This window comes from Haliaeetus leucocephalus, unplaced genomic scaffold (genome assembly GCF_000737465.1).
Source record: "Haliaeetus leucocephalus isolate CR32 unplaced genomic scaffold, Haliaeetus_leucocephalus-4.0 Scaffold228, whole genome shotgun sequence".
NCBI classification, from domain to species: Eukaryota; Metazoa; Chordata; class Aves; order Accipitriformes; family Accipitridae; genus Haliaeetus; species Haliaeetus leucocephalus.
Window position 1 is genome coordinate 14,234,361 of NW_010972664.1, and position 26,070 is coordinate 14,260,430.

The following is a 26,070-nucleotide window of genomic DNA, read 5'->3' on the forward strand; positions in this document are numbered from 1 at the left end:
CATAATACAGATATACACAAATGTGTGTTACCTTCTGTTCTGCTCCGTTGCTTGAAATAGTCTATAGAGTCACCAAGCGTGATGCTCACAGTGGAGAGATTACTAGGAACATATGCAAGTATAAGATCACTGTGAAATGAAGATCTGAAATAATATTTTGTTGAGCTACCCTCAGAAAGTTATCTGCTAATCAAAGCTCAGATGCGTTCTGGTGGTAGCTACGCATGCAGTGTCAAAATCTTTCCTGTGCTTATATAAATAGACTTGAGCATGTGTCAAAATGCATATATAGCAACTCAGTTGCACCCAAAAGATAAGAAAGATGGCTGAGGAAAGATGATGCATTTTGGTTAATGTCTACTGTAACTTATTCTGCCCCTTTGAAATTTCATAGGTATTATTTAGCTAAAATAGCAAAAGAAATGTGCATATTTATAACAATCTTCTTGTGATGCAGCTATCTGTTCCCAGATGGACGAAGTTATAATCCTGATTTGACAGGATTATGTGAACCCACACCGCATGATCACATAAAAGTCACACAGGTATGTTGCAAGTTTGTAATTTATTTTGTAATCTTCACTTTCATTAGTATCTCATCAAGCAGTGTTAATAAGCTTTCATTAAAATGTGAGAAATAAATTCATAAGACTGAAAATACGTTGTTGATAGAAGGGCTTAGATGAAGAACAGGGTAATAATCCTTTAAACTCTAGAGCTGATGGTGATGCAGACGGCATGTCTTGGAAAGTTTTGTTTATTCTAAGCCTCTTCCAAGTGAGAAATGTGTTAACGGTTATTAAAGATTTTTCTGATATTTATGTTACAGGTTTATGTAGTGTGGTGTTTCCTTGCTAATAGCAGATGGGAATACAGAAGTAAAATCAAGATCAAATGATAGTTTTGAAGCCTGAATAGGAACGGTACAGTTTGTTGACAGGTCCAGGAGGAAAAGTATAGTTCGTATATCACGAAGACACCAGTTGCAGGATCTGTCTCCTTTCTTCTTTGTCTATTGTGCAAATTAAATGAGAGATCAGGGAAAAGCTACAGAAATAATTAAGTGCCTAAAGGGAGTCACTTTGCAGAGAAAATTAGAATATCTAGATGTGTTTGTAGTCTTGTTAAGTGATGTGATAAACGGATGTGCGGATGCTTGATACTCAAGTAATAGGAAGTAGCCACCACAAGACAAATGCTTGATTAAAAATGGCGCTGAAATTAACATTAGAAGGTTAAAGGTATATGGTGTAGTGCATTTTTTTCCTGACAGAAGCATCTGGAACACTTGAGGATATGTTCAAGGGAAGACATCAGACTAGATGCAAGCCATACTGTTTAGATGGTCTTCCATTTCTTCAGAGCAGACTGGATGACCTGCTGAATCTTCTGTAACTGAGTGCTCTGTGTGCATTCCACCTCCAGAAATATTTTAGAAAAGAAGTATTCGTTACCATCTATGGTATTATCAGGAATACCATTATGATAATACCTGTTTCCTAAGTAAGAGAATTCCTAAAATCAATTACCTGAAGAAAGTCTGAGTATTTCCACTTTTCTGACTTCCCACTTTTTCCCTCCAGTCTTAAAATAGTAGTGACAGAGTAATGCAGAGATATCTGATACTTGTGTTGCACAGAACAATTTTCTAGACCCATATCCTTACTTTTCCTCAAGGAAAGGAAAAGCAGCTTTGACATTCTCAGTGATTACCTTGTTCTTCACAAGACAATCATGTTGTATTTTGAATTCACTGAATGAATCCAGTTGCTTCTGAACATGTAGTTATGAGGACACCATTAGTTAATTCTGATGGTAATTCAACAGAGTCTGAACTATATGAATGCTGCCTTAAATAATACATAACTGCAGTAGTTTAAAGCTGTCACTAGATCTGCTTAAACTATGAAAAGATGGTATAAAAGTGGCTGCAGGGCTAGATTGCTGCAGATGGATTCTTTGCGAGAGCTCCACCATAAGCATCTTTAGTGCATACTGACTACAGCTGCAGATATGAGCGGTCTCTCTTATTTTCTCTTTTTCTTAGCCTCATTTCCCCTCCTTTTACTCAGCAGTAGCTGCTTATTCTCCTGTGACCTGGATTGTACTTATTTTAAGCTTTCAAAATTTGGTTTTTCAAGACTAAAACTTTTATTTCTACACAAATGCATTTGATTGCCAGTTCCCCAACAATACCTAATTCTAGAAAACTCTTCTGGACTCAAGTTTTATCTATTATTTATTCCTCCTGAAGGTGCTCTTACACCTTCCTGTAAGTCTTCTAAGGATACTAAGTACTGAATGATCTGTGCATGACTGTTGCCATGTTATTCTGGGGGGTGTTCTTGCCATACCTCCTTCGCAAGGGTTGTTTACTTCAGTTAACCATAGTACCATACTGTATCCTGGCTGTAGGTGGAAAGCCCTCTTGCTTGTCAGTTTTCAATCCAATAACTTTTATTAGTCCTAAACTCATACCTAGAAAAGGAAATCCCGATTTTGTTCCCATTCATCACTTAATTTCTGACTTCCAACCAGGTGTTCATTATCTTCCTTTTAACTGCAACCAAAGAAAAGCAGGATGTGTGCCTTGCATAGTAGTTAAATGTGAGAAGTCTGTAGAAAACCTAATAGGCACAGATATTTTCAACTTTTTTTGTAGCATGTATTGTAGTATATCATAGGTTTGAAGAAGCAAAAAAGCAAGCTATTAACAGCTACCTGTTAACAGTAACCTTAGTGTGGCTTTTAAATAGACCAGTAGCAATAGTTTCCTGGACTAATAAGTAAAGTGGGTTGAAAAGCAGGAGACTCAGAAATATTTGTCACTACTGGTGCCTAAGTATATTCTTTGTGAAGAAATCACAGTGAAGAAATAATCACTTGACTTTCTTTTGTTACAGGAGCAGTATGAATTGTACTGTGAAATGGGTTCCACTTTTCAGCTGTGTAAAATCTGTGCAGAGAATGACAAGGATGTCAAGATAGAGCCTTGTGGACACCTTATGTGCACTTCTTGTCTTACAGCGTGGCAGGTACTGTCGTGGTTCTGTTAGTGGAGGATGGATTTCTCTATTACATCCCTGTTTACAGTGTGGGTATATGTTTACTTTTCCAGGTACTCAGTAAGAGGATTGAAGGACATACTTACTCAAAATGATAAACTTTTTCATTTTGTGGGCCAAAATCTGTGAAAAAAAAAAAGTTCCAGGGGTCATTAAAATCTGGACTTGTAGGCTTGCCAAGGCCATTTGCTGACTGCTGCTAAGTGGAAGCTATTTCCTGAGCACAGTACCTACTCAGACAGCGAAAGCTGGGTATTTGGTGCCAATTCAGCCACCCAGGTCACTTCATGATGTATTCAAAAGGCATGAAGAGGACAGGTAGCAGCTGGGAGTGGATAACTGACTAGACAGTGTTTTATAAGGAGACAGGATGTCTTTGGTGAGAGAAGGATTCAATCAGTAGTACAAGTCATGAAATGGCCTGTGGAAAAATAAGCTTAGGATTCTTGTGTTTCATGTTAATATGTAAAGCACTAAACCACCTGGCTTTAGAAGGTTGTTGGGGTAAGAGATTTAATGGAAGGGGAAACTCTGATCTCTCAATGTCATTTACAGAATATCCCCAAAACCACAGAGACTTCCTGGTGACACAGGTTGGTGTATTTTGTCCATCTTGTTCATGAACATACCAGTCTGTGGGAAAAGGGAGAACTGGTACCTTTGGTTCAGTGCAGTTAACTAGCATTTGACTTAAAATCAAAAGCAGAGGTCATTCCTCTTTACAACTTCAGACTTTCCCCTAATAGGTGCTTCTCAAACTGAATCAACTCTGCCTCCTCCTCCCTGCCCCTTTCTTCTTTTGTATCTATGTTTTGTGGGTAGAAGTAAGGGTCATCTCATTCTCAGGCAAGACTCTTCCACAGTTAGGCACCAGACTTTGGTTACAAATGTAGTGAGAAGAATAAAAAGAATCCTTGACTCCAGTCCATTTTTGACCTGGTTTTACATGAGTTCATCTCAGTTAATGAGTTTTCATTCTCATGTTTGAGATACGACTTAAAGTACTATAGTTTTTCTTTTCAAATTCATAATTAAGAAATCATCATTGGCAAGCAAGGCGATGTATCAGAATTATCACTTGAGTTTTAATTCCATTAGCAATAAAGCTTGCTGAAAAAGGAGTGTTCTCAGTTTCTGATTTTGTGTTCTTTCTGAAATTTGAGTTAGATGTTCCAAACACAAATCTTTCAAATTGCCCTCAGATCAGAAATTCTGAGAAAATTCCATTTTAGACATACCCAAATAAGAGTATTTATTTCACTACTAAGCAGCTGCTGAGCTGGAACAATATTTCTCATTTCAGGAGTACCCTTTCTCTGTTCTCACCAGTTTCATTCTGAATGACAGACATAGAGGTCTGACTATGTTAATCTTTGACTTAAAAAAATTCTGAAATTCTGAGGTCTGTAGCTTTTTTTTTTTTCTTTTTCCTCTCCTTAGCTGAAAGGACTATGCAAAAGGACTGAAATCTTTGAATCTTTGTACTTTTGATTGCTGGGTGTCTTATAGCATGGTAGCAGCATGTTACAGTGTTGTGCCAGTGATGTGCTCTGATTCTGGAGAATTCTTCAGAAGCTAAGGTCCTCAGTATTTTGGCCAGTGGCTAGGGATTCAGGAAGAGGACAACAAGGCATTTTAGGCTCAGAGAACTGACATGTTCAAAACCATCAAGCTTCATCAGAACATTGCAACCAACTGTAATAGGCCAGGTACATTTCGGACTTCATTACAAATGTAACTTTTGTATAATTAGTGAGGCAATGAAGAAATACTGCACTGTAACAGTGTCAGCTGTTGTGAGCTTCTGGTGGGCTAGTGTTTAATTGGCAGCATAATGGCTCATTAGACATGCCTCAAGAGGTCCAATACAGATGTTTTCACTAAGCAGAAAAAAATTGAGTAAGCAACATCAGATATGCATAGAATACGAAGGATGATTCAGAGTTGTTCTCCTTTATGGAGACCAGTCTCTCAAATAAGACTTGGTTTAACTTTCTTTTTTGTATTGATGCAACAGGAATAAAACGTCATTTTCCTCCACAGAAATCTAGTCTTATCTAAAGACTACATGTCTGGACTTGATTCTAAAATCATATAGGCATGTATGCTGCATTTAAGGTTCACAATAGCTACTCTCTCAATGTTCAAAATAACCTTTCTGTGGGCATGGACAAACGTGTATTCATATAGACATTTCAGATCTCAGTTTTAATTTCTCAGTTGTATTTATACTGTTGAATACAAGTCTCTGCTGCTGTGATTGGTGGTTACCCAATATATTTTGGTGAACTTGTGCTTTTGAAAAGAAAAGGAAGGAAACTGCTAGTACAAAACTATTTGACAACACAGATAAAAGAAAGCCTTGAAAATTAAAAGCTCTGTGCCTTGTCTGTAAGGCTGTTTTTAGAAAATGAAACTGTGAAGAATTGTATGGGTAAGGGAGGACTTTGTTCACTTGACAGTGGTTACTTCAGTAGGTCCATATAATTTGGAGGTAATTTTTGAGGTAGTAAGTGCTGTTGACTAGTCCTTTGTAATTAGGATGCAAGGCTGCTAAAAGTAGGTTACATGTATCTTTCCATACAAAATGAAAATCCAGTACTAACCATGCAAATAGACATGACTGTTGTCAGGAGACATCATTTATAGTTATCTGGCCTTGGGATACAGTTCTTCCACAAACTGTAAAATCATCTGTCAGTTCAGTAAGACTGGCAAGTGTCAAGATAAAAGTAATGCTAGAAAAAATTTAAAGCTGTTCTTACATCTGAGAAATCAAAAAGCTGTGCTTGCTTGATGATATTTCAGGATAGGTAGGTTGTTTAGAATTAATTTTGGTGTTCACATCTTTTTAGCTGTCTGTCTACCTGACTGCAAATATGACACAATGTAATTTCTGAATTCAGATTGATTTATCTTGATCTCTCAAAGTTTCAGGGCTCTTTTTGGTGTGTGATTTTGGTTTGGTTTTTTTTGTTTTCTTTTGTTTGTTTGGTTTTTTTTCTTTTAATTCAGTCTACATTGTGGCTCTTGATGGAAAAAATTCTTTAAGTGCCTGAAAGACTTCTCTCTGATATTTTTGTTCATTAGTAGTCTGAAATCTACTGTAAAGGCTTTTTGATTACTTCTGACAAGGAAAAAAAATATTTCTGAAATCAGTAAAAGGAATGGAAATATGGCTGCTTGAAAATCATTTAACACATTATACCACTTAGAAATTAAAATTCAAGTAATTCTTGTTTCTGATAAGATGTGAAAGTAGTTCCTTGTTTTACATAAATTATTGAAAATGTGGTAAAGTCCTGGTTTGTTACTTAAATGTCAAAAAAAGTTTGTAGCTTTAGGTGTTGTGTATGCATATTGCTTGAATGATGGTAACGTTGCAGCCATGGTGGACTGTATATATGTTCTTCAGAGAGTAAGAGCTGCATGCTCTAAAGCTCATCTGCGTTGTCTAACTTAGAATGGAAAATACTTCATATTTAATATAAAAGATAAATAATAAAATGCATTATCTCTGTCTACGCACCTCACCTTCTTTCCCGTGAAGAAAGAGGCAAATTGTAATCCTAAAAGGCAAGGTGCTACTTCCTGACCTGTAATAGTAAGACAATTACAGTTTTGGTGCTTTGTAGAGATAATGGTTGCATTTTTGATTAGTTACTTTTAAGTGAAGCTTAAGCTTTTGAAGAGACAGCTTTAACAGTGCAGTCATTTTACCATTTACTATAGTTAAGTATCTATGAATCTGTTTCCTGTTTACTTCAGTGCTTCTTTACAAGCTCTTAGAGACCTGTTAAGGGCATTTTTGCATAGAAAGATATAAGACCTACTTTTTAAATTACTTCTATTTTTTTTTTTTTAAATGTATGTACTTTTTTGTCTTGCTGTAGGAATCTGATGGCCAAGGCTGTCCTTTCTGCCGCTGTGAAATCAAAGGAACTGAACCAATCATTGTGGATCCCTTTGATCCAAGGGATGAAAACTCCAGGTGCTGCAGTATTATTGATAGCTTTAGTATGCCCATGTTGGACTTGGATGATGATGACGATAGAGAAGAGTCTTTAATGATGAATCGTTTGGCTTCAGTCCGAAAGGTAAATTTTCAAATACTGTACAACAGATAAAGCTATATGTTTGTAAATGAAGCTGCCTGTAACTGTAAACAATGAGAGGTTGCACTTCATGCTCTAAGTTTTAGCAACTCACTGAACAGTTCTCAGCTTGAAAAAACAGAATGCGTCAATATTGCAGCAATAATGCTGAAGTTGAATAGGAGAAAAAAAAAAATCCGGATTCTCAGCTGATATGAACTGAGTTAACTCTGTTTACAATGGAGGAAGCATGAGTTTGCACCAGCTGAGACTCTTATCCAAAATACACTGTATAGACAATTCCCTGAATTTTTATTTGTAAGGTAAGGAACAAAAGATTTCATACATACAGAATATATTATTAGTTTTCTCCACATGTGTGTATACGCATGCACAGAATGTTTTAGGATTAAACTTGAGTTTCTAAATCGGTTATAAATATTATTGCTTTGTAAAGGTGACTTGCAACCCAATTTGTGTTGCACACAAGTAGATTTTAATCATGTTTTGTGTGAGTTGTCTATGATTTTTTTTTTTTCTGTATTTTTAGTATTAGGTACTTTTAGCAGGAAAAACCGATCTGAGATTATTCCTAGTGACTTTGTGTTTTGGGATGGTTTTTGTCCTGAAAGTGCTCTATGTTAAATTCTAGGATCTTTCTTTGGTCACAGGAGATTTTATCACTGATAAATAAGCACTGTCATTAACAAAAGTTTATTAATGTTGGTAGTTTTCACTCCTGTATTTTAGCCTGGAATAGATATTGTCACACTGAATTGCAACACTGAATTTTACAGTGCATGTTCTATATTTTACCTTTTACTGAGGTCATCTAGATTGAATAGTTGCCTTGGAATTAATTCTGTAACATCTTACTCTTCCATTTCCTTATTGTTGTATTTGTTTAAAAAAAAAAAAAAGTGTTTTACCCTCATATCTGAGAGTATCTGTCAGTTAATACACATACTTCTGATATCCTTCCTAACCTCTTAAGTCATATGAATCATTCTTGTGTTGCATATGTAATACAACATGGCCTGCTCTTGGGAACAGTTTATCCTTCCTGCCTGAACTTAAATTGCAGTCTGCAGCCTGACCTCTGTGAGATAGCCTTGAATTGATGGGCTTTTTAGAACACTATCACTGCCATGAGAAGGCAAAAATGCATTATGCTTTTATCAAAAGAAGGAACAGTAGGCTTTACTATAAGACGTCTTGTTTTCAGTATCCACCAAGTGCTTGAGTGCTTTGGTGCTTGTGATTTTTATGTCATTAGTTGTTCAGTGAAAGAAACCTACTAATTATCCCTGAAGTTTAGGAACAGCGTTTTCCACTCTTTGTTATCATCTTGAAGTCCTTACTTGAAAATGTTGAATTATTGGGTCGTTTGGTGATTTTCAGCTGCTGTTTTCTTCTTAAAACTGTTACCAATGGTTGTACAGTGATGCTCTTAACCACACCACCTGTGTGGAATATGGCATTATTTATATACAATTTTTGTTAGTAATGCCTTCATCAGCCTTCTCTATTTCTTTCAGTCATTATTTATTTTTCCTACTAAACAGTGTTTCTTCATAGCCTGCTGGAAGAAATTCTGTTTTCTCCTCTATGGCATTATGTGGGATTTTACTCTTTGAATTTTTATTTTGTTTCTTGTTAATGCTGTTAATATGAACAAGGTACTGACTAATGGCTGTGTTTGTAGTAATTTGATTTGTTGAAACAATGGAAGTTAGATGACAAAGACAATAATTTAGTTCTTGCAGCCAACCTGCTGATACTGTTGTTACTTTGTAGTCCCAATGAACAAATTTTTCAATTCTTACTTTATTGCAAGGATTATCATATGCTTTCTCAATGTAAAGCTGTTAATCCTTGAAAATCAAATGGGCTGGTTTTGTCTCAAATCACCTGGCTAGACCATGTGGTATTGCTGAGAAAATCTTCTTGTGGCATATCTGGCTAGTAGTGAGCTGTGATGTTAAACTTGCTAGAAGAGGAAAGTTCCAGGGACACGAAGTCCTGATGAAAGTGACTGTAGGGCTTCACGATGTGTTGCAGGCTCAGGTAAATATTAAAATTTTAAACTCAAATCCATCTTTATCATCCTGAAAGCCTTGTGGGAGGGGCACTGTTAAAATGTTTCTAAGCTGTTGTTACTACCAGTTTTCACTACCTTTGGGACTTGTACTTAGAAATAGATTCGTAGTGCAAAGAATAGTTGCAGTAAGCTCATTTTAGAAGCACGCACAGTCAAGCTTGTCACTGATTAAGGGGCCTGGGTGGGTTTTTAAGTGAGCTCTTCTTGACAAAATGAAAAGCTGAAAAATGCTTTCTGGAATTGTCACTAAAGTGTAAAGAGGATACAATTTTTTTTATCACCTGTTGTACCTGTATGAACTATGAATATAAGTTGGATATCAGAAAAATACCAATTCTGCAGTTTATCACTCTATCTCTGAAGTGTATTCATAAACTGTAAGAGGTATCTGAATGAAGTCCCTGAGGGACCTCAGACTTGAAATTGCTTTAAGGAAAAGAATAATGACAAAGATATTTACTCATTCTTTAACAGAATGAGTAAATGGATACACTTTAAGAAAAATGAATCGGTCTTGCTAGGTGTTGTGTATGAGTCAGCAGCAGCAGCAGATCAGCTGTAACAGAGGCTTTAGAGAAATCCACTGCAATTAGTCTGTTTATATGCCTCACGAAGCAGCTTATTTTTTTTTAATTTCCAAATTGTCTTCAGATTTTTCTTTATGAAAGAAAGATGAAGAGTGGTGCCAAAACTTCTGTTAATTGTCTCATCACTGAGAAATTTCCAGCCCCATGGCATCAGATTAGCTGTTGCAGTTACTGCCTGAAGTGTTCCTTTTCTCAGCTCTATACCGTTTGTGCTAGCCAAGCACAGCATTATGAAATGCACATTAAAAAAAGTGTAGATTACAGGCTCAGGTAAATATTAAAAATGGCTTTTTTCACTTTTAAAGAGGGCATTTGAGTCTCTAGTAGACTATGTTTATTATTCCATAATGTTTAATATTGCATTGTCCCAATGAATTAAGAGTTATCTGACACTTTACCTTGTTCAAGACATAACTTCATACACTTCTTTTAAAAAGAAAGAAAGAAAGAAAATAAGGAAAATGCATAGTGCAGGAGTTCTTGTTAAGAGCGAATAATTTTGAATTCATAAGTGCCAAGATAACTGTTTTACCCAAATAATACTACATGAAAACATAAAGGCCCTAGCAGTATAGGAGACTATGAGGTTTTCAATAGCTTGAAGTGTATTAACACTCTCTGAAAATGCTTTCTTTTAAAACTAGATGAAGTTATCTTGTCTGGGGAGTTACTGTCTTTTCTGGAATTAATTTCCTAGCTGTATGAATGCACCAAAACCTGACTTTGATTCCCACTGTTACTTTAAAATAGTTATAGGAAACAGTCAAAGCTGAAAGCCACTGTTTGTCATGATTAGGCTTCATCCAGCAGATGAGTTAGGTCAAACTTAAAAATCACGACAAAAGACCCTAGTTCTCAAAATACGGGAGGAGACTGAGTTTGATTCTTCCTCCTCATTTCCATATTATTAAATTGACTTTTTTCTGGTAATGAAAAAAGGCATGTATTACATAGTAATAATGTTTTTAGTTTCATCATATAAAATACAGGAATATATAAAAAAAGACTTTAAATATGCATCCAGGTATTTCCTTCAACTGCACATTCTTAATTCATATATATATGTCACTTCCTTCTTAATGGTACACCTGGTTTGTGGGAATTTATGAAAATCATGCCACATAACAAGGGAGTCCTTAACTGCTTAGTTATTAGTATTTGAAAGAGGCATGTGTGCCTTCCTTAGTTAAAATGTATTTTACTGATTCCCTTGAGCAGTGTAGTCCTGACTCCCACAGCCTTAACTCCCTCTCTGTCCTTCACATGCATTTTCTTGGGTCAGCGAAGGAAAGATCAAATAAAGAACAAGCCTGTCTATGTAAAAAATGTTTACAGCCATCAAGTGGTGTAACTTTATATCCTCATACGAATTTTTAAGTCCAGATTATACTGATCTGTCTACGTCACAACTTATCCTAACAAGAAATAACAAACATGTGGGTTACTCTCGCCGAATTATAAATAAAGAAACTTCAGGGAACTACTTGGAAATGAAAAGTCCGCTTGTGGTGTAGGTCTGCTTGGATCTTCTTAGATGTCTCATTATGCAATTTATATATTACCGAGTTCACTCCAGCAGGACATTAACAAACAGGATAATATTCCTCAGTGAGTCACTTGTTAGGATTTGTGTTGAGTATGCTTTTCATATGTGCTTATCTGGCAGAAAGGCATTTGAAGCTAAAATTCTCAGTTCAGTAGGCTGACTGTTAACATTTCCATCAGAAAAACCTTCACTAGAAATTGTAAGCGATGTCAGAAGCAGGCTTACTCTTGAATTCACAGCCACTAGGGGCAAGCTGGTATCAGTATATCCCGGTAATAAATACCTCTGATTAAATAACACAAGTGTGGTCTGCTCTGCAGTACAGTTGCGATGTAAGTCACAGCTGCTTTTCCCTTGGCAGCAGCCATGCCAACCAGATGAAGTCCATGTTGTTACAAAGGAGTCTGTGTTCTTTTCCTTAATTACATCTTTATTGCACAGATCTGTGTGTGTTGCAGCAGAGCCCCTTTGTACGCTGAAGGTCTGTCTTCTGTCACTGCCAGTTCATTTGTATTAGTTTGTGTCTTTAATAGCTTGCTTGTTTTATCTTTTTGTCACTGTGCTGCAATCATTACTCCTTTATTTCCAGTGAATAGAAAATACACAGAAATCTCCAGTAGGTGACAAACAGAAAAATTTTAAATCTCTTCATCCTTAGGGAGTCTGCCAAAAAGAGTAGGTATTATGTACGTCTGTTAATACCCTGCTATCCACATGAAATGCAACCATCTTGTTGGCCTAGCTGTCAACAAACATCAAATGATGCAGCTAGACAGGTTGGATGGGAGTGGACAGAACAAATTTGGTGGTTTTTTTTATACTGGGAATATGATGGAAATCTGATACTGAATGCTGAGGAAAACCTGTTTGTTGCTGTGGAATATGTTGTTTTGGGTTTTTTTTAGTATCAGTAGATCTAAACAAGGAATCATAATTTTTAGTTTCTCCCAGTAAAGCATTTTCTCTTACTTCAGCATCAAGTGGTGATACGCACTAAGCTTCCTTGTAGGGGAAAGAAACTGCTTTTGTTTGCAGCTATTCCCTGCCACCCACCCCATTCCTTGTAAGTTATTCTTTAACGTGTTGGTCCTCATCAGTTCCCTTTTTGAAATCTGTGGGGCTACAGCATGTTGTGATAGCATTGTGGCTGTAGGGAATAGTAGTTCAGGGGAATGAAAGATTATTTTGATATTTCAAAATAAGACATTGATGTAAGCTTAAATTAAAGTCCTTTCACTCACTTTGAAAAATTTCTATTTCATTTTGGCAGTTGTGATTTACCATCCATGGAATATGGTGGATATAGATAGCTAAATACAAAATATATATGGAACCAGAAGTTTATCACATAAATTAATTCTCTTGGTTCAGTGGGTTAAAAACATGTCAGGTTTTAAGAATGTTGAGCTTTTAAATGAGTTTTCATATTATTCTAGTTTTTGTTACTGCCTACTACATATTAGGTGTCTCTTTCAGCCACTTGTTTCCATAAATTTGAAAATAGCATCAGTCCCCACTGGGTTTTCAATGTGACTATTTCCATGATTTCTGTCTCTGCTGGAGCTGAACTGTTGTTATGGCAGAAGAAAAGTAGTCTGACATGGGTGGGACCAGTGGGCTCACTGAGGGATGAGCGTATCATTTTGCCTAGTGATTCCTTAGAGCAGAACTGTGTAGGAGAAGGTCACCATATAGAAACAGTGATGGATATTCTTAAAATGCTATCACTACAATGTGGTTCAATTAGCTGTGTGTTCATACAACTACATGCAGTGTGACATTTGAGACTGTCAGGTTGCTCTCTGAGGAGGTTGCATTAATTGATGTGATGGTACGGCAGTTTGAACATCTTAAATTCCAAGCAATTGTCTCCTGTTCAGTACTGTCTTTTCAGTATTTGCTATTTTTCTTATTCTTTGTTTTCAACTCGTATTACATATAGGATAGTAGCTTAGTTCTTATGGAGCAATTGCTTGCTGACTGAGACACAGTATGTTGAGCAACACCATAAAATGTAGAGACTTACTACAACACTTTCATTTATTTTAAATAACTATATCTTTTTGGAGATGACCTGCTTATTTGGTTCTATTTCAGATAATTTGGGAAATAAATTAATTTTCTGTCGTCTGAAGCCAAAGCATTGAATATATTATATAACATGGCTTTTGGTTTTCAGGAGTGCTTTGTGGAGGTATAACTAAACTTTGAAAACTAATGCTATTAAATGATACAATGCTTATTATGCTATTTAACTGATAGATGCTTTCTGTTAAGGAAAGTGATTTGACATTCACTTTATAGTAATTTTATAATTACGGTTGCTCAGGCATGCTTGCAAGATACATATCTGGCTTAGTTATTCAAGTTTCCATAACGTTCAGAGAGGGTAAGCACCTCATGGTCTTCCAGTCAAAGTCAGGGGCATTCACCAGTTAAAGGAAACAAAGAAAATTTAAGGACTATATTCAAACCCTGTAATATGAACATTGTGACTACTTCTTCATTGAAAAGAGAAATTGGGAAGCTTCTGATAGCCATAAAGAGCACAAATCTTGACTTGCTCAGGCTTTTGAAGTTGAATGCGTAGTTGTGACACCAAGCTTACACATGTAGACAAAGTGGTAAGACCTGAAGTATCAACAAAAAAATAATTCTGGCAATGGAACTGCATCTCAGCTTTCTAGCTCTTCAACACCTCCTCACTCCTCTCTCTTACTTTTCCTTGCAATGTTATCCAGCAATACTGTGGTGGCTCCTGTTTTTGAAGGAAATCTGGTAGCAATCCCAACTGAGTAGCACAGTATATTAAACTAAGCTGTAGTACACAGAGCATTGAGTAAGGAGTCAGTATACCAGATCCCTTTCCTGGATCTGCTTTTGAATTTATGAAGTTTTCAGATTTTTTAATCTAGTCACTATATGTAAAGAAAGGTAATGTTGTTTACTTATTTAAAGTGTTAAAGAACTTCCTAGTCTCATTCCTGTCATCACTATGGGATGTACAGCATTGGTGAGAAAAAGCTTATGAAAAGCGGGGGAAGGTTTTGATCAAAGTGACTTTGCTTAAAGATGGGTATATTTTTGTAAGCAATTTTTTATGCTTGGCATAAGAAGGTGGCAGATTGCTAGCCTCTATAAGCAAGTTATACAGCAAGAACACTAGGATACGTCATTGCACAAGTGGCCTGAGGCTGGTGCTTTGTGTGAATGTGAATGTCTTCCAGCTACTCATGTCTGCTGTCAGGGAGAGCACAGAACAACATAAACGTCCAGGTTTACTTACAGTACACTGAAACAAATACAGGGAGCTCAAGGAAATAACTTGAACTGATTTATGCAAAAAACTAAACTGTGTTTGTTAAAATTGAGCCAGATGAGGTTCAGGAACTAGTTGCAAAACTGGGTGGAGCCGATATTGAGGATTGAAATCATTTGGTTCTGATGAAATTGAAAGGATAAGTCAAGAAAAAAAAAAATCTTACTTTGTCACTGGAGGGGGATGTTGAGTGTGTGTGTGTCATTAGTTCAATATTTGCTAAAATGATAAACTAAATTGTCCTAAAATAATTTTTGTAAATCAGCAAATAAATGAGGAAAGAATTAACTTCTTTACCTACTGACTTGCTGATGATTTTGATTCATAAGTTTTCAGAAGGCATATAAATTCTGTTTTCTATGGAAGTATGATTTGAACATGTGCTGTAGTTAACAGACAATATCATAGATGTCTAGCTTTTAAAAGTAATTTATAGAATTTTACATGGAGTAATCTCTATTAATAAAAAAGTTATCAAGAGTAGCAGTACTACAGTAGAATTTCTATCTACGTTTGTGATTGTTTCCTTTTGTATGGCAATGGTTGCTTGTTTTTTAAACAAATTACCAGAATATGTATTCTTTTATTTTCATCAGAAGTTAACATGGATCTTAGTTTTGAGGTAGAATGACTTGTAGACTTCTTTTTCAGTAACTGTAAGATGAGCACCTATCCTGTCTATTAATTCAAAGAGCAGCAGGGTGTCCATTATGATAAATGGCTGTTAGTAAGTACCTGACAAGTATCAAATGTTTTAGTCATGAAATGGAAGTTGTATACTTGATCATCAGGTAAATAGTAATTTTGTATTTTTTTTTTTTCTGTCTTGAAGTGCAATGAGAGGCAGAATTCACCAGTGACTTCCCCGGGATCTTCCCCTCTTGCACAAAGAAGAAAACCACTTCCAGACCCCCTGCAAATCCCACATCTTAGTCTTCCACCTGTACCTCCTCGTCTGGATCTTATTCAGAAGGGAGTAGCACGGTCACCATGTGCCAGCCCAACTGGATCACCAAAGGTAAGTCTTACTGAACCATTATTTCTTGATATACAACTATTGGGAAATTGTATTTGATTGTTTTCAAGGTGAGCTTGCTTGTTTGTTTTGGAAGATTGACTGTTCTGGTATTTTCCATGTGTATTTTCTTTTTCAGGAGTTTGCCCTGTGCAAAAGAACTTTTAATTCCTTGTAGCTTAGAAAAACTTTAGATTAGATCCACATTGATTAAGTCTCTTATCTCCTTCAGTTGACTTTGGCGAGTGCCTGTCCCTTTGCATAATACCTTGCATAGTCAGATGTTTACAGCTACGTGTGTTAGTCAAATGTGACCTCTGTTTGTCTGATGATTATATTGTATTTGGTTATGGTCAGAATTTTAAAGACTTTGCTATAATGGATCAGTTTGGTAATAATCCCTGATTCATGAAAATAAATAAAAATTCAAGTTTCCTGAGAATAGATTTAAAGGTCATTATCTCATTAAAATTATATGTTGTGCTTTGATGATGATTTATGTTCAGTTTTCATGGTATCCTTACAAGAAAAATATGTGCAGATACACTGCTTTCAAAACCTTAGATGGCATATATTAGGACTCAAGTTTGAAGGGAAATAATAATGACTCTATAGCTAATAAATTGTATGCTGTGTTTTGTGAAACTAATGATACTAAAGATTTAATGATTTTTTTTGAGTGGGTACACATGAAAGAGAACAAATACTATGTTAGCTGCTCTCTGTTATGAGTTGATCATTTTGTTGCAATTGCTGTATAGAGGGGGGAATTTGATTTAAATTTTTCATTTTTAGATGATGAATTCAGATTCAAGTTCAAAACATGACTTGAAACCTGTGTGCTCATAATAATCCAGTATGAAGTACCCTATTTATTTTGTCAGGTTTTTAGTTCAAGCTTGAAAATCAACCTATTCTTAAGATTCTAGCGCTTTATACTTTAGAGGAAAAAATAGAAGTTTGAATAGTTTCTTTAATCTTCTTTCATCACTTCTTATATTATCAAGGGAGTTTATAACAGATTGAGGGTATATGCTAAACATATGGCACATACATTAAAAATTAATTTTTCAATAGCATGGTTTTACAAAGTTCATGTCTTTAAAAAAAAACAAAATCAGAAATACCATTAATATTGCTTTAAATTTTTCAGTGACATTATTTTGAAAATGCTAGTTTTTTCCTTGAAACTTTTCCGGGGGGGGGGGAGAAAATTTGAGCGGAGCAAGGGAAATAAGATGGGGCAACAAAGAATAATCTCATACTTCAAAAAATTTCAAATTTAAAAATAAAAGACAACAATTTAGTCCTGCCAAGACTACTACTTCAGTTCAAAAAATCTCTTCTCTTTTTCTGCAATGGAAAACTCTTAACTATAATTATAACTATGAGCTCTAACAAAAACTTTGGACCAAGCCATTTTGTTCTTGCCTTGACAGTGAGAATCACTATTTTTCTTAACCAGCAGCTGAATTAAACACTTCTTTATTTAACGTACTGTCCTATTTAAATGAATAGACCTGCAGGTTGAATAACTTTATTTCCAGTCTAAGTGATGTGTTGAGGTGCTGCTCGAAGAATAATGGTGGGCTAACCTGTGAAGTGAGAGCAAATACTATTCTTACTTTAAAACTTTAGTGATCTCCATCTCTTCAAGTGGTAATAATATGCAGGCTTACCAGAGTCCATGAAAGTTACACCTTCCAAGGGAAATAATCTTTCCTGTATTTCTTATGGTAGCTGGTGGTAAAAGAAAAACATTTCATAAAGCCCAATGTTACTTAGTAAAATGCTGTTAGTAATTCACTCCTAATGAAATGTTTTGGGTTTATCAGATTTGTGCTCTTAGAAGCTGTACAGCTACCTGTATAAGGGTTTTTTTCTGGTAACTTGGTTTTCAGCTTTTTAGTATTAGCACACATAATTTTAGAAAACATTTGACCATTTATGACGTAGTTCAGTTCTGAGGAAGGAAGTACTCTGGCAAAGGTTTTTTGCAGGTGAGCTAATTGCAAACATTACTATGTACTATGTATGCTACCTGAAAAACTGAACTGCAGTTCAAACAAACTGGGCATTGTAACAGTGCATGTCATGTAAAGAGTGGAGTTATCCCTAGGTATATGATTAAAAATGAAGTAGTTTTCTTCTTCCACTTGATCCCTAATAATTGCTTTTTGTGCTCATTCGCTATCACCAAGTCATTTTCCTGTGAATGTGGGTTTTATTTTGTTTGGGTTTTTTTCTGCATCAGGAAGTCTGTTTTAACATTCCTCGGAAATCATTTCAGCAGGTAAATAAGTGATTGAAAAGATCAAAGCAAAGGATTCTGGAAAAAAAATAGGGGTCATAAATCTGCCTCAGTCAGTTGTCTTTTTCTCCCTTCCACTCATGCAACAGCAGAAATGGGGGCATCGTTTCTGAAGAAAGGCCAGGTTGTCTGCAGAATGCAAAGACGTAACATTTAACCTACTGGCAAGTACTCTTGTGATGCCTTGAAAATATCTCAGTTAGGAACAGTAAAGCCATACTTGGTCATGAGAAAAATATGTATGCCTATATGTAACTTTTTTTTTTTTAACTTACTGTGTTTAGTCTTCTCCTTGTATGGTGAGGAAACAAGACAAACCTTTGCCAGCACCACCACCTCCCTTGCGTGATCCTCCCCCGCCCCCACCGGAGAGACCCCCTCCAATTCCACCAGACAACAGGATAAGCAGACACCTGCATCATCCGGAAAGTGTGCCTTCCAGAGACCAGCCAATGCCCCTTGAAGGCTGGTGTCCCAGAGATGTGTTTGGGACAAGTCAGTTGGTAGGATGTCGAATAGGGAGCGATGCTTCTCCCAAACCAGGACTGACTGCAATTTCAAACATAAATGGAAGGCACAACCGCATAAGTTCTGATCCAGGATTTATGAGGAAACATAGACGTCACGAGCTGCCTGCAGAAGGTGCCAAGGTATGAAATGAGCTGAATGTGTTGAACCCTAATTTGATACCCTACTGCAGCATTGTCTTGCATTGGCTAACGTACTGTTTATATGGGTCAGTGTTGATCTGTTTCTGAATCTTTCCTCTTGATACTTAATAATAAGTTGATTGTAAATAAATGGTTTGTTAAATACTGTAATTTGTAAAGCAACAGTGCATGAGGGTGTAAGTTACAGTTTTAACACGAAACCTTCAAAAAATGGCTTGGAGAGAAAAATCTAGATTTACTATATTCTTTTAGCAAATTATCCATACAGTTGGTGCATGATAATAATATATTACTGTATGCTGCAGTATAGTTATGTAGCATCTCAGGTCCACTTTGGAAGTGCCTTATGCCAAAATTGTGTGCACATTTGGTGATGGAAGAGTAGATGTTCCAGTTACCTCTGTAACTGGTGAGGTGAGGACTTGGTAACCTCTTCAATCTGTAATGTATACAATATGTACAGATGATGTATACAAATATACTTAGGTTGTCAGGTATATTGTGTGCATTAACATAAGAAGCTAAATATTCTAAAGGTCAGTTGTGTTGTTCATCAGTAAAACATTATTTTCAAAAGAGCATTAAATTAGTCATGATGTTCAATATACTCTAATGGAAAAGATCTAACCTGCCTTGACCCTAAGAAAGAGGAAACAAATACAGCCAAAGCCAAGCTAAATGCAGAATCATTTATTGTATCTCTACCACTGGCTATATGGGCAGCATCCTTGAAAGCGCTCAGTGACACAAGCCCAGTATTGCATTGTTTGATTTGGTATTATCATCAGTACTCGGAACATTTTTCAGGATAATTAGCATTGCAGCTCCCTTTCTCTTTGTCAATTGTTTACAGCAATACACATATCTTTAGCTGAATTTTTCTTCCGTTGTACTTAAATCAGAACTCCAGCTGCTGGAGTTGTAATTTGTTCATAGCAGCCTTTGAATTCTCTTGGACAAATGTCCAGTGTAATGTCCAATAATCCATTTTCAGTGCTGAGGGCGTTCAGAGTTGTCACTTGCAACCTTTCCACTGATTGTCTAGCTTGGTTTGGCTAGGGGTCTTCTGCTTGTCACCCACAGGAGAAGTATGTTTTCCTGTCGTTGCTTGCAGTGAATAGTATGTGTGTCTAACTATGGTGTTTCTTTGTGTTAATTTAAGATATCTGGGGAGGAGAGCGTAGAGGGAGTAGTTCTGGCATTCGGCAGCTTCAGACAACTTGCAAGACTATGTACAGTTTGGGAAGCTCAGGTCTGAAAAGACATCAAGTGGTGATGGCCTAAGAAAAAATTCCTAGTTCTGCTCTGATCAGTTTTATCAAAGCAGCTCAGTAATTTATTCACAGAACAGGTTATTAACTCAAAGCTGCTTTTTTTTGCTTGAAGACTACATAGCTTGTGCTAAGAAGGGTGGATTTGTGGTTAAGCCACGGTAGTTAAAAATCATAACTTTTTCTGTCTTACTTGCTTTTCCCAAGGTCACAAGCTATTTAACCTTTCTATCTCCATTTTACTTTTTTTTTTAATATGGATATTTTGATTATTTTGAAAGTACGTTACTGAAATTCAATTAGTATAGGTAAAGAACTTCGACATATATGTTGAAAGGTGCTTAAGAAGTCCATGATGTTACAGATAATTAGAATTTCCTTTTATCAGCATTGAGGCAAAACACCAAAATTTTACTTACAACTAGGCTGTTGTTTAAAATCCTATAGCTTTTCATCTGATTTTAAAAGGATACTGGGTTTATATCTTCAATTGCATCTCCATATAGCATTCCATTTGTGGTCTGGCACAGTATTGAAGCTGATAGAATTAATACTTCTCAAATCAGAATAACCATTCAGTGTAGAAGTGCCATTGTAGTCTGGAGAAGCTACGTATGTATTTCTTTAACCAAATGCTGTTTGAACTGTCATCTTCAGGTTACAGATCTAAGCCATTTGGTTAAATGGAGCAACTGACAATTCTGAATTATCGTTTCAGGCTTTATGCACATTCACAAGGGAAACATTTAATCAATTTTCTTCCCTGATTCATATATCAATTGTAATATAATCTTTTTGCTATTGGTAAAAGCCAAGAATCAGGAAAACAATCCTGTGGGTAGGGGGTGAATTCTGGCAGGCACTGTATCACAGACTTTTAAAAAACATCAATATGTTTAGCATGCTGCACCTGCTGTTTTCCCTACTGTACTTCATCTCTTTCACTTTGATCGGTTTGCAATCTTGAAATCTTAATTTTCCCCCAAGCAGTTCAGTTGTAACTGAGTAGTTCATCTAGTAACTGTGATGTGGAACTTCCTCTTTTGGTGAAGTTTTAGGCTAATGTGTTCTACAGCTCCCAGATGGGCTGAGCTGAAACAGGTATGAAAGACTGACTTCAGATAACAGCTCTGTAGTATGAACTCCTAGGAAAGCCTTCACCCATAATCTTCTCAAGGTCTGTTTTATAAAATCTACTCGATGAACATCCAAGATGATAAATGCAAGGAGATACCCGTTGTAACAGTTTTGTGATTTTTAGGTCTTTTCAAACGGTCATCTGATAAATGAAGAATATGATGTCCCTCCACGGCTTTCACCCCCTCTTCCAGCTGCCTCCATCATCCCCAGTATAAAGTAAGTTAACTTTATCTATAAAAGAAATGCGCTAATTAATGTTAGATAATAGCACTGATTTTTTGGTGCCAGAAGAAAAAGGGGAAAAAGAAAGAAATAAAATGAACTAATATAACTTCATGATACTGTTTCCATGAACTTTAGTGTGGTTTTACAAAGAAAATGTAAATTGTCTGGATTAAGTGGGAACAGTTCTAATGTTAATTGAACATACTACGTTTTTATAGGAAGAGAGAATAAATTGTGGCAGATCTTGCTCACAGGCATTTGGCAGTGGGAGCAGATACCGTCTGCTTTTGCTTCTACTACTACAGGAGAAGTGTGGTCGGAGCTATTTGTCACAGGAGATGAGGGATGCTAGGGAAAGTGTTAAGGGTAAAGAGCGTGACTTGTGTGCATTCTGCCCCTAATCTAGCCATGCTTTCTGGGCTTTCTGCACATGGAGCTTTATCCAGGGTTCACACCAGTATCTTTTTTTTGTTATGGCTAAAAAGCAACCAAACAAAAACATTTTATATCATTTTAAATGGGGTCAACCTCCCTGAATTCCAGAGTATGGTTTGGGAAATTTTGTCATTTCAAGTTGCAGACTACTCTTAGTCTTCCAGTAACATGACTGTTTATTTAGTACCAAGATGTTGCTGTGCATAGCGAGTGGTTTTGGACTCTGAATCACACAGGATTTTCTACAGAGCAAGAGATATTTAAAATAGAAAGCTTGGAAGTGCTATAATGTTTGTCAGTTTTTTGGTTTTGTAATGTTTGAGGTTATCCTACAGCTTCTTTCCAAGGTACTCCTTGTGGTTCTTGCTGTTAAATAAAATAATTGGGCAGTCAGTACATATTAATACTGAGAATTTTCTCATTAGTGTGTAATTTTGCCATATCTTCAGCACCCATTCCATTGTTGTTTGGTTAGCAGTAACATAAAAGACAAATATATCTCACCATTTCATTAATGTGCTGGGTTTTATCTTCCCGAGTGCTAGAATAAAGGTGCGGTGGAGCATTGACTTTTTCATTCAGAAGCATATTTTCAGGTGCAACAATTGCTGAGTTGAAGCTCTCCATGTTAACTTTCAGTTCAGCAGCAAATTTTAGAACATTATCCAGACATTTCTGTAATGTAATGTTGTGATGTAACCTGATTGAGGTAGGGTGTCACAGCAGTACCATTTGGATACTTCATGTAATCAGTTCCCTTACAGACTGATCTCCTTGAATTGACTACTCCTTCCATGATACAATGCAAAACCTGGGATGTTCCACACATGTCAATCACATGTCAATCAGACTAAGCAATAAATCTGATAGACAAACTAAATACTTCCATATTCCAAAGCAAATTAAACTGTGGAGAGGCTAAGATTCTTATTTTTCTTTTTCACAGTGTTGAAAAAAAACCCCAAAAATTCTGCTTCATGAAAATCCCATGTTTTACTCAGATCTTTGTGAATATAGCCTACAATCAAAGTACAATGTATACATACACCATATGGTGTTCATTGGGAAGTCCACAGGGTATTGTAGCAATGTGGACATGCACAAAATCCCTGTCAAACCAATCCAAAACTAGAATCTGTGACTTTAGCTTGGTCAAAAGAAATACCTTCATTAACTGAAGTCTTCTGAATAGAAAACTGATGTATTCCAGCCAAAAGAAAATCTTCATTTGCTAAAAGTAAACTCCATAGACTTTTGAGGAAAAAATTAGCTTTCATTTCTGGTTTGGTTTTGTACGTACACCTTTTAAAAAATATACAGCATGTTTTAAATTTTGATTTTTAAAATGTAAAAAGTATCAATATATAGCCTAGGGGTAAGAAGTTCAAATTATTTAATTAACAACTACTAAAATGTCACATGGAATGACTGTTAAAAATTCATCATTGTATGTTGTTTCTTGAAATGCTAACATGTCTATTTTAAATTTGATTTCAAATTAAGTGTTTGTTACTACTAGGAAATACCCTGATAATCTATAATATTGTGTGGCAATATATAGGTGGAAAAACTGGGGGGGGGGGCGGATCTTCAAAACTAGCAAGTTTAATAAGTTCAATATTTCCACCAACCACAAAAATTGCTTTCAAAAAGGTAACCTAAATAATATTTAGCACAATTTAATTTGAAATGTCAGAATATTTTCACAGTGTATTTTTCCTCCTGTTAAATTAACTGCACTAAGCCCTCATAAATATGTTGAACTGTACTTGATCCAAAATACTTTTGCTTTCCACAACTGTGCTACTGCAATCAATCTGGTGCAAGTTTCTCATTTTTACTACTCTCCAATCTCTGCAGAGTTGTGGCATGAAAGCTAGTTTGTTTCATATAGCTCCAAGGCATTTTATTCTTTCTAGTTACTATCATAAGTCTGTAGTTTCAAAGGTTTGACTGAAGGATACATTGACCATGTATGAAATGTCTTAGTATAAATAGTAAGGAGGCAAAATGACCCTTCGTTGAAACTTCACAATTCTAAAATGTCCCAACTTAACTTATTTGATCAGTTTTTACTGTATATGAGATTACAAATATGACTTTTTTTTTTCCTTTACTAAGTTACATTAATAGAAAAGCACTAGTGTCTTTTTTCTGGAAACAGTGCTGATTTATTTTCATTTTATTAAATTGATTATTATTAACCATACTTTAATAATGAAATGTTGGACTCTTGTTAACCAAGCATCTGATTTTTATTTTCCACTCAGCCACTATGTTGCTGATCCTACATGTGAAAACAGTTATCCTTTTATTGGACTGCTGTAATTATGTCAGATTATTTTTAGCAGTTTTGATCAAATTGCTACTTTATTCTTGAAAAAATAAATAAAGCTTTTATGTCAAAGATACAGAACCATTATTCCCCCAGACTTTGAAGTTTTCAAGTTAAGTGGTGTTTTATTCCTGTGAGTAGGTCCCATTTTGCTACATTGATAGAAAATTGGCCTCTTTGTCTTGGAAGTACTTTACATCACAGTGATACTTTCTGTGAGAGCGTGTCTATTTTTGAGTATGTAATGAGACATCCAATTCCAAGTACCTTTTGTAGTCTATAAATATATTAGGAATATCTAGTTGCTTTGAGGTAGTTGAGGGAAAAGTAGAACTGAAAGGTATTTCTCCTCTTACTATGCCTTCTATCTTGCTAACAAACTTTGAAGGTGAAGCCATAGTTCCATTAAAGGCAGCTGTGCCTTAGAAGTCCTGGCTCCCTTGAAATCAGCCATTGGCACGGTGCTTCTCCAGCGGCATTAGAAGGAGCACTGCTGACATGCAGGTTCCAGACATCTGAGAGATGATGCTCTGGAGCACACAATGTGTCCTTAGCCCATAGACTGACAGGCCAGTGAGTTTGGATACATCAGCTGTTCTGCGGTAATTCTCGTTGTGTTACAGGTTACCCTGTGACAAATAGAAAATTGTGTCCTTCTCTGTGAACGAAGGTGAATTGCTTTATATACTCTTTGGTTTTAAGGGTAGAGCATGCTTAGGAGCAGTTGCCACCAGCAGCTGACAAATGTTGACTTGGTCATGTGGTCCATTATAATTTAACACTTATTTTGCTGAAACAGAGTTTGCTTGAGGCCTTGCAAGATTAAAGCGTTTGTCTGCACTAGCAAGTAGTATTCTGCATAGGACAGAAGAGCAGGTAGTAAGGACCTGATGCCTGTACTGTACATGTTAGGGGACAGCAGTTCAACGGGCTATAGTCTTGTCCAGTGAATTTGAACAGTCTTTAGCAATCAGAACATAGTAGGGGCACACTTGGAATGTATCGTGTATTTTAGTTTAATCTGAAAGGTATTCAAGTTGTGCACTCCTCAGTGTAAATCAAAACATGGTAAGTAGGGAGAGTAAAGGGATTAATTTTAAAGCATGGTCCTGATCCAGACTGTAATACATGGACTGCAAGTTCATCGTGTCTAAGTTCTGTGAATCAGTTTACCAGTAAATGATGGAAGGGGGGCCTTTCCCTGAAATACTTCTAAACAAGTATGAGATGTTGGTTTCCCTGGAGTTCTGTTTACAACTAAGCTGGAGCTGAAGTGGCTTGACAAAAACGAATTCTCACATCTTTTCCTGTTTTGCCTTTGGTCCTTGGTGCTCAGTAGGATAAGAGAGATTGACATCTAGCCTTCTGTTCAACAAACCAGAAAATACAAAGTCATCACTTAGCAGAATGTAATTCTGACTATCAATTTTAAACTATTTCCACTTAAGGAGTAGGAAGGGGAACTAGAGAATATATAAATACAGTGTACTCGTCAGTTTTGCATTCCTCTCTCTGTACACAGATCTTCTAAAGATATAAGAGTAATGAAGTTTTTGAAGTGTAATTACAGAAAATTTCACCAGCTTGATAAGCAGATGCCTAAGTGTTTCATGTCTTCACATACAGTGACAATGTTCTTCTGTTTAGTTAAAGAAAACCTGTAAAATATTTGTCTATTTATAATCTTAGATGGTTTTGTATAGAACAGTAGAGTTAGTCTTAGAACAATGGATATTTAATAAAACAATTTGTTCTTGAAGAAATTTCAATAATCGTGGAGAAAATGGGATAGACATCTAGCAGAACAATGCAAAAGAGGTTTGGACTCAAATATCATTACAACTGGAGTGACTTGAAAGAGCAATATGATTTTAAAAAAAATATTAATTCTGAAATATTAATAAAATATAATGTAAGTATACAACAATTTTAAGATCCTAATGGAGAGTATGTTA

General features: G+C 36.0%; 1 protein-coding gene across 2 annotated transcripts in view; it reads left to right on the forward strand.

Moving 5' to 3' along the window:
- Positions 1–26,070, forward strand: part of CBLB (Cbl proto-oncogene B, E3 ubiquitin protein ligase) — a 133,357-nt gene that overhangs the window by 88,777 nt on the left and 18,510 nt on the right. For both annotated transcript variants that reach the window (XM_010567323.1, XM_010567322.1), the window contains exons 7-12: positions 458–545; positions 2,904–3,035; positions 6,959–7,162; positions 15,545–15,730; positions 18,323–18,688; positions 21,242–21,336. In XM_010567323.1, coding sequence (XP_010565625.1) covers positions 458–545; positions 2,904–3,035; positions 6,959–7,162; positions 15,545–15,730; positions 18,323–18,688; positions 21,242–21,336 — 1,071 coding nt within the window. The remainder of the gene's footprint in view (positions 1–457; positions 546–2,903; positions 3,036–6,958; positions 7,163–15,544; positions 15,731–18,322; positions 18,689–21,241; positions 21,337–26,070) is intronic.